This window comes from Carassius gibelio, chromosome A12 (assembly GCF_023724105.1).
Source record: "Carassius gibelio isolate Cgi1373 ecotype wild population from Czech Republic chromosome A12, carGib1.2-hapl.c, whole genome shotgun sequence".
Classification (NCBI taxonomy): domain Eukaryota; kingdom Metazoa; phylum Chordata; class Actinopteri; order Cypriniformes; family Cyprinidae; genus Carassius; species Carassius gibelio.
Window position 1 is genome coordinate 15,410,188 of NC_068382.1, and position 14,594 is coordinate 15,424,781.

Genomic DNA, 14,594 nt, shown 5'->3' on the forward strand with positions numbered 1-14,594 from the left:
TGTAATATCTAATTATACAATAAGAAATAAGTAAAAGACTACTGTATATAACCTCCATGCATGTGGTTTCCAATCCCATGATTGATTCATGGCACGGAGGAGGGTCTGTCAGGAGTTGAGAGGGTCTCACACAGACAACATGAATCTCAGAAGATAAGAATTGTGCAAAATTAAATGTCCATTTTGCTATAAATATGACCAAGGCCATTTAGTTTAAGGAATTGATGTTATTTAACTATTTTTTTATTAATTTATTCTTTTAAAATTGTCAAGCACTTTTATGGAAGCCACTGGGCTGTTCATTGCTGACATGAAAATCATGAATTTTCAAATTAAATGATCAAATATTAAAGGAAAAGCTTACCCCAAAATAAAAAATTTGCTGAAAATGTACTCACCCTCAATATGTATACGAGTTTGCTGCTTCATCAGAACAGGTTTGGAGAAATGTAGCATTACATCATCTAGTCACCAATGCATCCCCTGCAGTGAATGGGTGCCGTCAGAATGAGAGTCCAAACATCTGATAAAAACATCACAATAATTCACAAGTATTTCACATGACTCCAGTCCATCAATGAATGCCTTGTGCAGCTGCCTGTTTGTAAGAATCAAATCCATCATTAAGACCTTTCAACTTTAAACCGTCACTGTGGCTGAGGTTACAGCTTTGATCTCAGATTGCTAAAATTTTCTATTTATTTGTATCTGATTTGAATCATATCACATACATTGTTTTTAAGATGTAGATGTAGGTCATCTCAGTTATATTTTAGGCTTATTTAGGTTGTTTGCGTATAGATGGCGCATTTTTTACCCGGGAATTGTGGCAAGTGAAGGGTTTATGTATTCAATCAATAACGACTTATTCTTATCAGACTAGATAAAGCACACCGCTGTAAAAGTCTCCTACATCACAAGACACTGCTTTGGAGACCTTGCTTGTGTTATTTACACAAGTCGAGTATCTCTATTAGGTTATTACAGGAAGGCGACACCTGCAATCAGGGTGGTTTTGTCTTATAATAACTGTAATCAAATCATGTTTAACAAGCTCTTGAAGGCAGTGTACGATTCTGTTCAACCGTAGTGACAGATGTTGGGGGTTTTCATGGCTTTATGGACAAGAGGACAGGCAAGTTTTGTCAAAGTAGCGCAACCTATAAAACAAGTCATTAAAACAGCAAACTACTTGTTTATATGTCAAACATATTGTTAGGAATCAACAAAAAAGCACAACCAGTGTTGATCTAATAAAGTTTATTTTCTTAAAAATGACCAGTTTCTGTCCTTTTCTAGGAAATTAAACCCTTTTTAAATTCATTCTAGCATCTACATAATGGTTATTGAAGACTTCACAATATATTAAGTCTAGATGTTATGGTACACATGCATAAAATTCAGGCTGCATGAGAAGCCACAGTCACATTACACATAAATGGAGTTTGAGGGGCAAAAAGACAATGGGGCTGTAGAGATACTTGTCTCAGCTTCAAAGAGGCCAGAGGCCTCCAATATAAACCAACTCCAGCAAGACTTTTCAAAATCGCTAGCGTATTTAAAACAGGCACAAGTCAGGCCATGGGCCCAAAAGAATGCATTAAAATGTTTCTAAAGTCAGGATACATTTTCAGGATGCTATGACTGCATGGACAAAATTTACTGAATGAAAATGCTCTGGGATTATTTTTAATATAAAACCATTTCTTTACATTCGGTGTAAGATTAACGGTCAAACATGTTTCAGAATTCTTGGGCCCTTGGTTAACACATCAAACCGATTGGAGATTAAAGCTCCAAATATTTCGAAAGGGAACTTAAGAATAAGAAAGATAACTAAAAATAAGCAAAAACAACCCTTTTTCTAATTATGGCAGCAACAAATGTGAAGCAAACATATCGGAACCTTCATAACCATAAGTTCCACACATCAATCACTCAAATAAAAGAAATTAACTTAAAAGAAATCACCTCATTTAAAAAAAAAATGCTGGAGGACAATTTAGTGTTAGTTTTCTGATCTTTTCTTTGTTATTCCTCTTTCACAGAAAGAACTTATATGCTGAGACATGAGCATGATTACAGCAAGCCTAATGTGTGCTAAAAAAAAATATTCACAATAATAATAATAATAATAATAATAATATATAATAAAATAAGAGACATTCAAATACAATAAGATTTTTTTGCATGAAAATACAAAACTACATGAGAAAGCATTAAAATCATATTTGTAGGTCAGAAACACATTAACATTAAAAAAAAAAGAAAAAAAAAGCAAGTGCTAATCACAGTTTTTTTTTTTTTTTTTTTTTTTTTGTGGGGGTCGGGGGTTGTGAATTTTTATATCATACATATATTTCAGCACATTTGCTGTCAAAAAACAGTCACCGGGGGAAGCCATTAATGGTATGGCTCTGCCTCTAATCCAAGAAAACCACAATCTGTAGTTCCTAGTGGCTCGGGTCACAGTCAGATCTGTACAAAAACTGCAGCAGAACTCGTCTTGAATCTCCACACAGCGCTGAAGTTGCACAGGGCGGGGCGCACAGCGTTGGACTTTGCAACTGGAAGGACCAAACAAAGTCTACTCCCATCCCAAACTAAACTCCACTGTGGCACCCACCTCCATAATCTCCAGAATCCTGAGTCAACATATTGCTTCACAATATTTCACTCTTCTAAATCATCCATCATGCTCCCAACCAGAAGTGAAGAAAACTCCTTGCATCAAAACATCTTCTCAGTAAGCGATATACAAGAGTCCACACCCAACACTGAGGCAGCTTTACACGGCTTTGGAGTTCTGCATTTCACCTCTCCAAAGACAGTTTCCCTTGTGATTAATGATTAATTCAAAGTCTGACAGTTTTAGTCCTCTCTGGCCCAGAAATGGCAGGCGCTCTGGATTTGTAGGCAGGTACGATAAAGGCCAGGGTTGTGTGATGGAGGTTGAACTGGATCTCAGTTGTGCTGTAATGTGTTGGATTCTATGGGAGGTGCAGAGTCATACAGAGTGTCCGTGTCATGGGTCGGCTCTCCAGCCAATGTGCAAGGATTAGACAATGTACCCGCGCCACAGTCACAAAAAAACCTGCATAGGACAGATAATAAAAGGGATTATAGCAGATTAATCTATGCATCCACTAAATTTTACAGAAAAAAACAATTATTCTGCAATTCACCTGTAACTACAGCTATTCTCGTGAACTATAGGTTCTTCATGAAAATGTATCAGTTTTGCAAAAATATTAAGCAGCACAACCATTTTCTATGGAAGCTCGTTTCTGCTAAAAAAAAAAAAAAAAAAAACACTTTACAATTTTGTCTTGCTCTATTACAATTCGGAGGAAAAGCGAGATGTAAATTCAGAATTGCAAGAAAAAAAAATCTGAATTATGAGAAGTCATAATTGATTACGTCTTATGCACCAAAGGTGTTCACTACATTGTAAAATATTGTTTTAAGAAAACAAAAATTGTAATAATATTCCACAATTACTGTTTTCATTGTATTTGATCAAATAAATGCAGCCTTGGTGAGCCGCAAAGATTTCTTTCAAAAACCTCTTACCAACCCCAATCTTTGAATGGTAATGTATACATATTGCACTGTATACAAGAAGGTTTGCCACTGACCTATCATGCCGTATAAACTCCACATCATGCCCTTGGTGGCACTTCTTAATACAATTCACACAAATTGCATTCCGGTCTGTTGTGTTACAGGTGTGACACCTAATACAAGAGAATGGAAAAAGGTGAAATACTATTACCAGATCTGTTGGTTTTCAACGCAGACGGCTTCAAGATGCCTGCCTTCTGATTACCTGTAGAAATCGTGCATGGGGTAGCTGGTGTAACTGGAAATCTTGTACAGGCACTGACCTCTGCTCACCGCCTTTTCTATGGCATCCTGATTGTTCATGATTTTGTTATCTACAAAGTTATGAAAAACGGTTATATTATTATATTATATTAAGGTGAAGTGAGAAAGATAGTTGGTTATGGGTTTCAATGATAATGTTTACCTTTCATTGTAACATTGACACCGGAGGCTAGAAATAAACCTCCAAATCTGTTGTTGAATATCTGATTGCCTTCCAGAGTCGCTGTGGCATGGTTTGTGATTTCAATGCCTAAAGTGGGGGTGAGAATGTGTGTTATTTGGAAGACTGAATAGAAATATGTAATGATGACACATACATTATTTTACAATTTACCATTAAGACCACAAAAGAACCATTATTTAGTAAAGGAATAGTTTATCTGGTAATTTCCTGAAAATCTACTCGCCCCCAGGCCATCCAAGTTGTAGATGAGTTTGTTTCTTCATCGGAACCGATTTTGAGGAAATTGAACATTATATTACTTTCTCACCAATGGATCCTCTGCAGTGAATGTGTCACTGGAGGAAGCATTATTATAGCTCATGGTATTTTGGATAAAAGCAAGTTTAAAGTTGAAACATATTAAAGAGGAATTGTGACCCTGGACCACAAAACCAGTCTTAAGTCACTGGGGTAATATTTGTAAAAAAAAAAGCCCAAAAATACACTGTACAGGTCAAAAAAAAAAAATTCTTTAATGCCAAAAATCATTATCAGGATATTAAGTAAAGATCATGTTCCATGAAGATATTTTGTACATTTTTTTTGTACATAAATATATTAAAACTGAATTTTTGATTAGCAATATACATTACTAAGAACTTCATTTGGACAACTTTAAAAGTCAATTTCCTCAATACTAGGGATTTTTTTTGCACCCTTAGATTCTAGGTTTTCAAATAGTTGTATCTTGGTCGTATACTGTCCTATCCTAACAAACAATACACTAATGGAAAGCTTCTGTCTTCAGCTTTCAGGTGGTGTATTACACTCAATTAAAAAAAAAGATCCTTATGACTGGTTTCGTTGGTCCAGGGTCACAATATATGTTTCTTCCAAACACACAGCTTTTCACTTCACAATACATTAACTGACTGGATTCAAGTGGATTATTATTGAAGAGCAAATTATGTAATGTTAAATTTCTGTGAATATCGAAATTTTGGAGGGCCTGAGTGCGGGTTAACATTCAGCAAATTTAAATTTTGGGGGCAAACTATCGATTTGAGACCACCACAGTGGCAGCATGTACACAATTCTGACTTAACCCTACTGACCTGCTGCAAAGCCATCAAATATCCGGTTCTTCCGCAGCACCGGGTGGCTGTTTGTGCTGATGAGAACACCAGCCTGTGCGTTCCTGAAGATATCGTTCTCTTCCAACAACCCTGAACATGCATATGAAGACACTGCTATTAGTTTTATCATAATGATAAAACATGGTACATCCATTATTTTAACTGGGCAGCTTTTTGACTCAGATTAAGCTTAGTTTTGAACCACAGGGGTTTTCATCACTAATTGTGTGATTTATCTTTCTATTTTAATTCACTCAGCTGGCGTAGCATTTCCTGCACTGCATCTGAAAGCAGTAAGAAATTTTCCAATCCGTTCTTACCCCTCCCTCCGTTGAATATGCAAATACCCCCATCCCGTCCATCATGGATTTTATTCCTGCGCAGCGTGGGGTTGCTGTCTGTCTTAATCCACACCCCCGCCATGGCATTATCAAAGATCTCATTGTCCTCGATGAAACCCAGCCCTAAGAACAGTCCACCAAATGATGTTAAACAAACACAACAAACAGAAACCTCTCACAACTAGGCAGACCAATATGACAGCTGAGACCTGTCACTGTTGTATAGCTAAAACACAACAATAAAAACAAGCTTCATAAGAACTTAAAAGACAAATAGAGACAACAGAGAGAAAGTGGATAAAGAACTTACCAGAATTGTAAACAAGGATGCCTCCATTCTGTCCACCCCAAATTTTGTTTCTTCTGATTTTTGGATTGCTTCCAGTTCTTTGTTGTAAAAACATAAGGAAAAAACATCAATCCTGTACAACGCATGCAAAATATGCATCCAGTATAAAAACGCAGTACACTGTTTTACTACCAAGACTCTTGAAAACCAATTTGTACCCCTGATACTTCACAAATTCAATCACGTCCTACCTGATCTGGACTCCAGAGTACATGTGATTGTAGATATCATTATCTTCCAGTACTCCATGTCCATTGTCATAAAAATACACTCCAACCTTTTCAGAGAAATAACAACATTAGGAGGGAAGAATGAATGCTAGATCATACAGAACTAAATTTTGAAGTTCCAAACCTGTTTTCCGCTGTGTATCCTGTTCCTCCTGAGTACTGGCGTGCTTCCTGTGGTCACCCACACTCCGGCTAGAGTGTTGCTGTACACCTCATTTTCCTCTATTACACCCTGGCCCTTTTCATGCTACAAAGAGAAACAGACAGAACACAGAGTTATCCTATGATCTATGAATAGTGTGTGTATATTCTGGGAACACATGATAGGTAAAAATTGATAGCCTGAAGTCACTTTGGATAAAAGTGTATGCTAAATGCATAAATTTAATTTTTAATTTTAATTTATATTCTTTGTTCTGTCAGCAGCCTGTTATGTATTACAGTCAGGTCATGCTCACCACATAGATTCCTCCGTGCTGGCCGTCATGGATCTTGTTGTGCCTTACTATAGGACAGCTGTTCGTTCTGATCTGAATGCCAGCCAGGGCATTTCCATAAATATCATTTCCCTCAATGAGGCCCCTCCCATCACCAAATATGTAAACGCCTCCTTGGTTTCCATTGAAGATGGCATTTCCCCTAGATTAAGCGCAGACAGTTGATTTTATAGATCATCAATAAAATGGAAAAATCAATTTACAGTGTGCCGAGTCTTTGTTGAGCTCCACACAAGCTAATCACTATCCAAAATGCAAAAAAGACTTAATTATTATTTAAAGTTTTTACATAGCAATATTGATTTACACTAATATGACACTGCTAACTTAATTTACATAGGCAAGACAGTGAGGACAATGGAGACTAACCTTATAGTTGGGTCACTATTAGAGGTGATCCACACACCAGCAAAGTTATTAGCATAGATTTTGTTTTCTATGAACTGGCCTCGACCTTTCTCATGTACGTAGATCCCCCCCGTTTGGCCGTGGTGGATCTCACAGCGTACTACAGTTGGGTTCGCGTATGCTTTCACCTCAAATCCTGCAATCCTGTTCCTATGGATATTACAGCTCTCAAAGTAGCCCTGCAGAGGGAGACAAAGAGATAGAAATCAACTCACCGGCTAGTGCCCAGAATAGATAAAGTCTCTGAATTAACAATATTAGGTGTAATTACCATGCCATGGTCAAAGGTAAACACTCCTACATCTCTGCCATGGTGGATATGATTACGTCTGATGATAGGATTGCCATGGTTTTTTACCCAGATACCCGCAAGTGCATTGTTTGAGATTTCGTTATCTTCATAAATACCCTGTAACACAACAGCTTGCAGGTGAATATTTTAGGAAGATTTTTTTGAAGATCTTTTATCTTGAAAAAGCACAATGTGTGTGTCACTTTTAAGCAGCTTTTTATGTTTTTCCTGTTCAGTCCTACTGCTTGGAAACATTTGCATGAAGAAAACAGCAGCATAATATTTTGAAACAACATGAGGACAACTACATACAATTCTAATTTCAATACAATGATTTCCATTTTGAACAGTTCCTTTAATGCACAAAACAGACAATGAAGGCTCCTACTTGTGCATGATCAGTGATATAGAGTCCAACATTTTCACAATCGCTGATGTTGCAGTGTTTGATGGTAGGTCCGGCACCTTGACCACTTACACACACCGCTGATCCCACTGCACAAAAAGATAGAGAGAGACTCCCATCTCAAAACCATCCAATAACTATTACTGTATTTTAGCTAATTAAAGAAGAAATTAAGAAATGTTATGCGATTCTACCAAAAATCGGCATGTTAGAATGATTTCTGAAGGATCATGTGTCACTGAAGTAATAATTGCTTGACAATTCAAAATACAGTGTTTTTGATTTTAAAAAAATCAGCAACCTTTGTGAGCATAAGAAACATTTCACAAAAACATAAAAAAATAATCATACCAAGGTCAAACTTTTAAACTGTAGTGCCTTATGCTAGGCAAGCAGATGGTCGTCTAAATAGAATGAAAAATACCTGTGCAGGTACTGCGGATAACACAGTGGTCGATGTTGGGGCTGCAGTTAACCGTGATCTCCAAACAGTGGTGAGCATTATGATGCTGTGCTGACTTATCATCAGGGTTGAACTGTAGGAGAAATAGCAAAATTACACACACACTCAAAAACTTGATTTGCTGCAATCTCTAATAAAAAGCATCATAGAGCATAGAAAAGAGCAAGTAGTATTATCTAAAAGACATCATGCAATGATTCACAAATGCACCATGTATAATAAGATAATGCACTAAAAGACAAAAGCTGGTTAGACTCACCCTGATGGTCATGTAACCCACATATGCATCTTCAGATCCCTCCATAAACACAAATGTTGAGTCTCTAGTGTTTTCAATGACAACCTTGTCAGCAACCTTCCCTGAAGCTGAGAGGAATGAAAACAAGGGTGTAAATGACTTTTATCTAAGGATGTGAGGTTAAAAGTTTTAAGATTTAGAGGGCACAGGTAACGAAAACAGGATCGTCTGGTTCACCTGCGCCAATCATTGTAATGGGGGATTCAATGTAGATCCATTCATCTGTGTAAATGCCAGAATGCACAAATATCAGGCCATCAAAATGGGCCTCCTGCACCCCTCCCAATGCATCCTCAATGGTGTCATAATACTGCAAACCAGAAAAAAAACCCCACTGCAATTACAATGAAGCTGAAAAATCCTCAGTGCATTTATTGACCTTTTGTAACAGAAAAGAAAATACTGAAGCCAAAGATCCATACCAACATATTCTCTCTGCCTTTGTATCTGGCTGGATTACTATAAAAGTGTTCTGCAAAACCAGGCTTTACATGTGCTCCTTTATACTGTAGAAAAAGAAAAGTACAGGCTTAATGAATGCTTACTCACATTTTAGCACCTGTGTTAACAATTTTTAATCGATTCACCCAAGACGGACAAATAACCACGAAGTGGAAATGTGTGTAAAAATCATGACATTTCGGACAGTGAACAGGATTATTACTCTGAAAAATAACAAAAGGTCACACACCGAAAAAATCATATATGTAAAAATCATCTATGATACTATTCTGAAGTGAGAAGACTATTATCCATAAGCGGACTTATAAAGGACTACAGAAATTCAGCTCTTATACCAATTGCTGAAAGCTCTCTTTCCACGGGTTTGGTTGCTCATACTCTTCTGGGTTGATCTGGTAGAACTTGCCCGGCTCTGGATGCATCATTGGCCGTGTGTACTCAAACACCTCCATGTATAGTCTCTTCCTGTCAATCACACAAGCAGACAAAATCGCTAACAATATACATTTATGGAATCGGTAACATCTCAACAAATCCCCCATTTATGGTACCAAATAAGCATTTTGTGCAAATTTCAATAACTGTACCATAATTCCAGGTCAGCTGTTATACACTAGTGTCACTACTTACACACGATTGGTCAGTTATACACTACTGTTCCAAAGGTTTTTATTTACTTTTAATGAAAAGTTATTAATACTTTTATTCTACAAGGATGCACTGAATTGAAGGTGAGAACAAATATTTTTACATTGATACAAAAACATTTGAACTTTCTATTCATGAAAACAAAATAATAATCAGTTTCCACAAAAAAAAACAATGGTAACATTAATAGAAATGTGTTTTTTTTTTTTTGCATGAAATCAGCATATCAGAATGATTTCTTAAGGATCATGTGACACTGAAGACAGGGGTGATGACTGCTCAAAATTCAGCTTTGCCATCAAAGGAATGAAATATATTTTAAAATATATCCAGAATTTGTAAATAGAAACCGCTATCCTAAATTACAATAATGGTATTTTGACAAAATAAATGCAATCTTGGCGATCATAAAATACTTTTTTTTTTTACAGTATACATTTCATTAAAGTTGCTAACAAGATTGATATCTAAAAGCCCCAATAGACAATTTTGTCAAGACTGTGCATGCTAGCAATCTAAGGTGTTACACTCCTCCAAAGAGAAGCATTAAACTTATGTTCCTGATATCTACCTTTTTTCTTTTTTTGCTGCAATATTATTGCTGTATACCTGTCATGATCATCATAACATAAAAAAATGCAACAATGTGCCAGCTGTCCCTACGTTATGATCTATTAAATCAATAGTATTAGACACATGGCCCTTAAAATTTTCCTCCATACTCCAACAATTTAAGAGATTAATGTTTCTGCAAATCAATCTATTCTAAGTATAAAATTCTCACCAGAGAATGGGGTCATTTGCAAGCTCACTGAATCGCTTGCATACACAGGCAGCCTGGCACAGATCCTGCTCCAGCAGGTACGAGAAGATCTTCAGAACTACTTCATCCGGAAGCTTCTCTTGGAGATACTGCTCTGCAGGGGCAGCTGAAATATAGTCAACAGGAGAAGCAATCTAAAACAAATTGCTTGCGGATAACACTGAATTAATAGCCCTTTGATAAGAAACTAAATTTGTAATAATGTAACCACAATTGAATGACTTGAGACCAATCTCTGCACTCACCTGGCAAATCCTGAGATTTTCCCGATACTCTTGCACGTTTAGCTCGGTGACCAAAATTTTCTGTGGCTGAAGTGGAGGCTCCCTGCATCACATAAACCAGACGCTGACTTTTAAACTACTCATTTTAGGGGCCATTTACACGACAACATTTTCAACCAAAAATGGGAAACTTTTGCCTGTTCGTTTACACAACAACTGCGTTTTTGGGACTGAAAACAGGTTTCAGAGTGCAAGTTTTTGAAAACGCCACCATTATCGTTTCTGTGCAAACACCCAATACGGGAATATTTAAAAACGGAGACATCTTGCGTGTGCATAATACGTGTTAGGTATGTAGACGTGCAGTACATGTTTTTAAAAGGCAAGTGCGAAAAAACAAACACAACAATAGCGGAGTACATGGTACTGTTGTTGCTGCTCAAGAGTTTGCTAACGCTTCTTCAGCAATGTGTATGTGTATTTACTTCACCAATATTACAACCAACAGCAGAGACGCATCAAATACACCACAATCGTCACTTCCCTACAGATACAGTTTACTAACAAGGTGAAAGTGTCAATTACTGGCCTGGCATACATAAAACAAATCATTTTGAAAATGAAGTCGTGCATACGTAAAACTTTTTAAAGACGCAAGGGAAAAACTGTTTTTGACTACATCGTTGTTGTGTAAACGTAGCCTTGGATTACAAACACATCAGAAGGGCTATCTCTGTTAAAAAGTGATAGTATGAGTGCAAAATCTTTACCTCCATACTGTTTTTTGTGGGGCACACGGTTCTTTTAGGCAACAGGGACTTTCTACGGAGTTGGTATGGACTGTTTTGAGCTCCTGGACCAGATTCTTCTGCAACCATATCTGCAGGGATGTCCTCATCTACAAAGAACATAGGAAGAGAAAAAACAATCCATTCAGCGAAACATATCTCAACCTGCCCTACACAGGTTCAGACCCCAAGTTCCACTGCAAACTTCTGATTTCCATGTGTGCACTTTTTAAACTGTTCCTGCTGGAACAAAATAGAACCATTCTCGCAATGAAAACAGTCAAAAAAAACTTTTTGTTGGCCTTCTCCAAAAGCATAGCAGTGCAGACGACACTTCCACCCATTATTTAGTAAGAACGTGACAATCTGTGGAAAAATCTGTGGAATTTCCATGCTTCGAGACGGCTTGCTTTTCCATCTCTTGATATTTAAGGAGGTAAAGTCTTAAAAGCCTTAACCTTCTCGGTTTTCGCAATCGTAAACATCATTATATATGTAAGAAAGCCATAGCTAGATGAATTTTGATCCGCCCAGGTAAGATGCAACAAATGCTGTTCTTCAATCAGCTAAAAATGTTTCAAAGTTCTCTACCTGTTCACTTCTGTTTGTGTGTGCAAGTACCCTACCTACCTGTCAATACCTGGTGTACTGATCACCTGAGAGCGTTACAGTCTGTCCTTCCCTACAGCACATTTGGTACCTGGAGACAACATCCAAAAATGAAAGATGAGAATAGCAGCTAAAGCTTGACTATGAACTGTCACGAATTGTATGGCAACTCACAGCTGACTGATCCATTGGTAACAAAGACTTTACAGGCAACAAGACAGCAAGGCAACAAAAGTAGGCTACATCGGGGCAAAATATCAAGACAACACCTGCTTATTTAATCCTTATCTGATCAGCTGTGACTCTAGTACACATTTTTCTGTGTCTGCCTAGAAAGCAGTACCAAAATAAACAGTGTGTAGATGATGTTTTTAAATTGAATCTAAAATACAGATTAAGAGCCTGGTGCATAACATAACATACGTTTAATGCAAATACACAGACACTTCATTATTCTACTGTCTAAAAGCCCAACTACCCCAATGAAATGCAGTGATGGTATCAAATGGTAATACCATAGAACTACTATGGTGCATGTCCAAAAAACATTATCAGTTTTAGTACTTTAATGTGTACAGGTTACACCACGTGATATAAACATATTAATATGAATATACTATACACTCTTAGCTCAATGCATTGCTTAGGCTGATTTTCTCATTGCAATAGGCTAAAACTGCGAACGTTTCACATCACACCAAATGATAACAGCAATGTAGTCAAAATGTACTGATCACTACTAGTCTCAAATGAATCAATAAATGCTGGAAGACATTGAAAACTCAATGGGTTAACACTTTATTAAGGGAAAGCCTGTCCGGGTGGGGGGGGTCTGTAACCAAGCTAAACGTGGAAACAAAGGTTTCTGATTGATCATCGCAGATGCATATCCACCAACAGAACCCAGGGCCTTGTGCATACCATCTACAAACCTGCAACAATAACCACTTATGTGATAAATGTCCCGTAATTCACATACCAACAACAAAACAGCAAAGACAGCCTTTATCAACCCCGTTTGCTCTCGGTGAGCTCAACTGCGCAGCTAACGTTACTCTTATTAGCAGGCGTGCTACCTAGCAGTGTAAACACAGATTACTTCACAGCTACTGCATTGAAAGCGAACCAAAACCAAACAATGCTGTTGAAAGTACTAATGCGGTGCAACAAGCAGATAGTGTGATAGTGTTTGGCCTAAATGTACAGTGTTTTATATCAATGGCAGCCCACACTGGATACTAGCAGCTACGCAGCGCAGATTTTCATACCTAAATCCACTTCTCACGTCTCTCTACCACATATGAGAGGTGGCTTATAGTAAAGGTAAATCAATATTTACCTTGTCACATTGTTTCTAAGTCTATTCGGAAAGCTGGTAAGCGTGTTAAAAGCTAGCCGTTTACGGTTCTGGCTAGTGAAGCCTAAACAAAGCGCGGCCTGGCCTGTTTATATGCGCCTCGACGCTCTGCACACAAACCCTTTTATTCAGGCCTTGCGACTTCGGAGTGGCCGTGTCGGGTCCTGCAGATAAAGTACCGTACACGACACGGCACAACACTGAAGCGTTGTTGAATTAAAGATCCCCGTCTCACCTCTTTCTGCGTTGTTTCTTTCCGGCTGCACCGGGCGCGGCCTCGACACTCGCCTGGGTCTCCTGCTGCTCGCTCTGACGGAGTTCATTTGGCGAGGTGACTTTACCAAGAAAAAATAGGCTTCCCTCGAACCTTATCCTTTTGTACTTAGCATTTACACAAATCTCTGGTCTAAAACAAATCAAGTCACCCGTCTACGCCAAAAAAGGACACCGACCCAGGGCAGTTTTTCTTATTCGGGGTGTTGTTGGTGTGTTTTTTTTCGGACAGCTCCCCCCTGTGCTGAGCTCCGTGTCTCTCGCTCTCTCCCTCTCTCTCTAGCAGGAGGAGCCATTAACATGGACACTGAGAACATTGCACACTGATGTTCAGAAAGAGTAACATTCAGCGTGTCATTGATTTTAAATACTGAGTTTCTCATTTTGATTGAAGTGTGTTTCACAGTGTTAACCGCCCTGGTGACATAAAAAGCAAGGATCTGAATGCAAATACAGTTGTAAAAGCTTTCCCTGGAGCCTAAATTGGACCCCTTGTCTGGTCAAGGTAGTAAGAGGTTGGTTAAGATCCTGGGAGACCAGCAAGACCAGATGAGCACCCGCTTAGGAGGGCTGAGAGACCAGCTGGCTATCTTAAACCAGCTAAGATTAGTAAAATATCTTGGGCTGGTTTAAGATGTTTTCGTTAGACAACACACATACTTAAATGTATTGCTTTTACAAACCTCAACAATTTAATAAATGAAGCATAGCTCAGTGAAAGATGTTCTGTTCGTCTTTACTTTATTTACCAGGTAAACTCCACCAGGGATTTTTAATGCCACCGACCCCAAAATATGATTCATAACTCTCATATATGATCCTTGTGTATGGGACCCCTATCCTTAAATTTAAAACCCAGATACTATATACATTGTTTAAAGACCCATTCTATACTGTGCAAAAATATTTAAATGTGTTAAATATTAAGTAAAATAGTTT

General features: G+C 37.9%; 1 protein-coding gene across 3 annotated transcripts; it reads right to left on the reverse strand.

Moving 5' to 3' along the window:
• Positions 1-1,245: 1,245 nt before the first annotated feature.
• On the reverse strand, positions 1,246-13,918 carry fbxo11b (F-box protein 11b). Of its 3 annotated transcripts, XM_052611449.1 has the most exons (23): positions 13,618-13,918; positions 12,047-12,116; positions 11,399-11,526; positions 10,650-10,731; positions 10,366-10,510; positions 9,269-9,398; positions 8,894-8,977; positions 8,649-8,781; positions 8,433-8,539; positions 8,135-8,246; positions 7,693-7,799; positions 7,284-7,421; positions 6,974-7,191; positions 6,566-6,746; positions 6,232-6,354; positions 6,069-6,154; positions 5,839-5,915; positions 5,508-5,651; positions 5,167-5,277; positions 4,031-4,138; positions 3,830-3,938; positions 3,639-3,737; positions 1,246-3,094 (listed from the first exon to the last, which is right to left on the reverse strand). In XM_052611449.1, exons 3-23 carry the CDS (start codon positions 11,504-11,506, stop codon positions 2,965-2,967), a joined length of 2,532 nt encoding a protein of 843 aa, XP_052467409.1. In that variant the 5' UTR covers positions 11,507-11,526; positions 12,047-12,116; positions 13,618-13,918; the 3' UTR covers positions 1,246-2,964. The 3 variants fall into 3 exon arrangements, 2 of the variants coding, with proteins under 2 accessions (XP_052467409.1, XP_052467408.1); XM_052611448.1 differs by lacking the exon at positions 12,047-12,116 and having other exon boundaries at positions 13,618-13,917; XR_008186124.1 differs by lacking the exons at positions 3,639-3,737; positions 12,047-12,116 and having other exon boundaries at positions 2,950-3,094; positions 3,776-3,938.
• Between the last annotated feature and the right edge of the window lie 676 nt (positions 13,919-14,594).

What these genes read in the sequence shown, in the direction of transcription:
- fbxo11b (XM_052611448.1), bottom strand. Translation starts at nt 13,705, where the DNA reads ATGAACTCCGTCAGAGCGAGCAGCAGGAGACCCAGGCGAGTGTCGAGG. An exon ending in CCACAAAAAACAGTATGGAG is followed by an intron (nt 10,732 to 11,398) that starts GTAAAGATTTTG and finishes TATGTGATGCAG; the next exon opens with GGAGCCTCCACTTCAGCCAC. An exon ending in ATATCACTGATCATGCACAA is followed by an intron (nt 7,422 to 7,692) that starts GTAGGAGCCTTC and finishes GTTGTGTTACAG; the next exon opens with GGTATTTATGAAGATAACGA.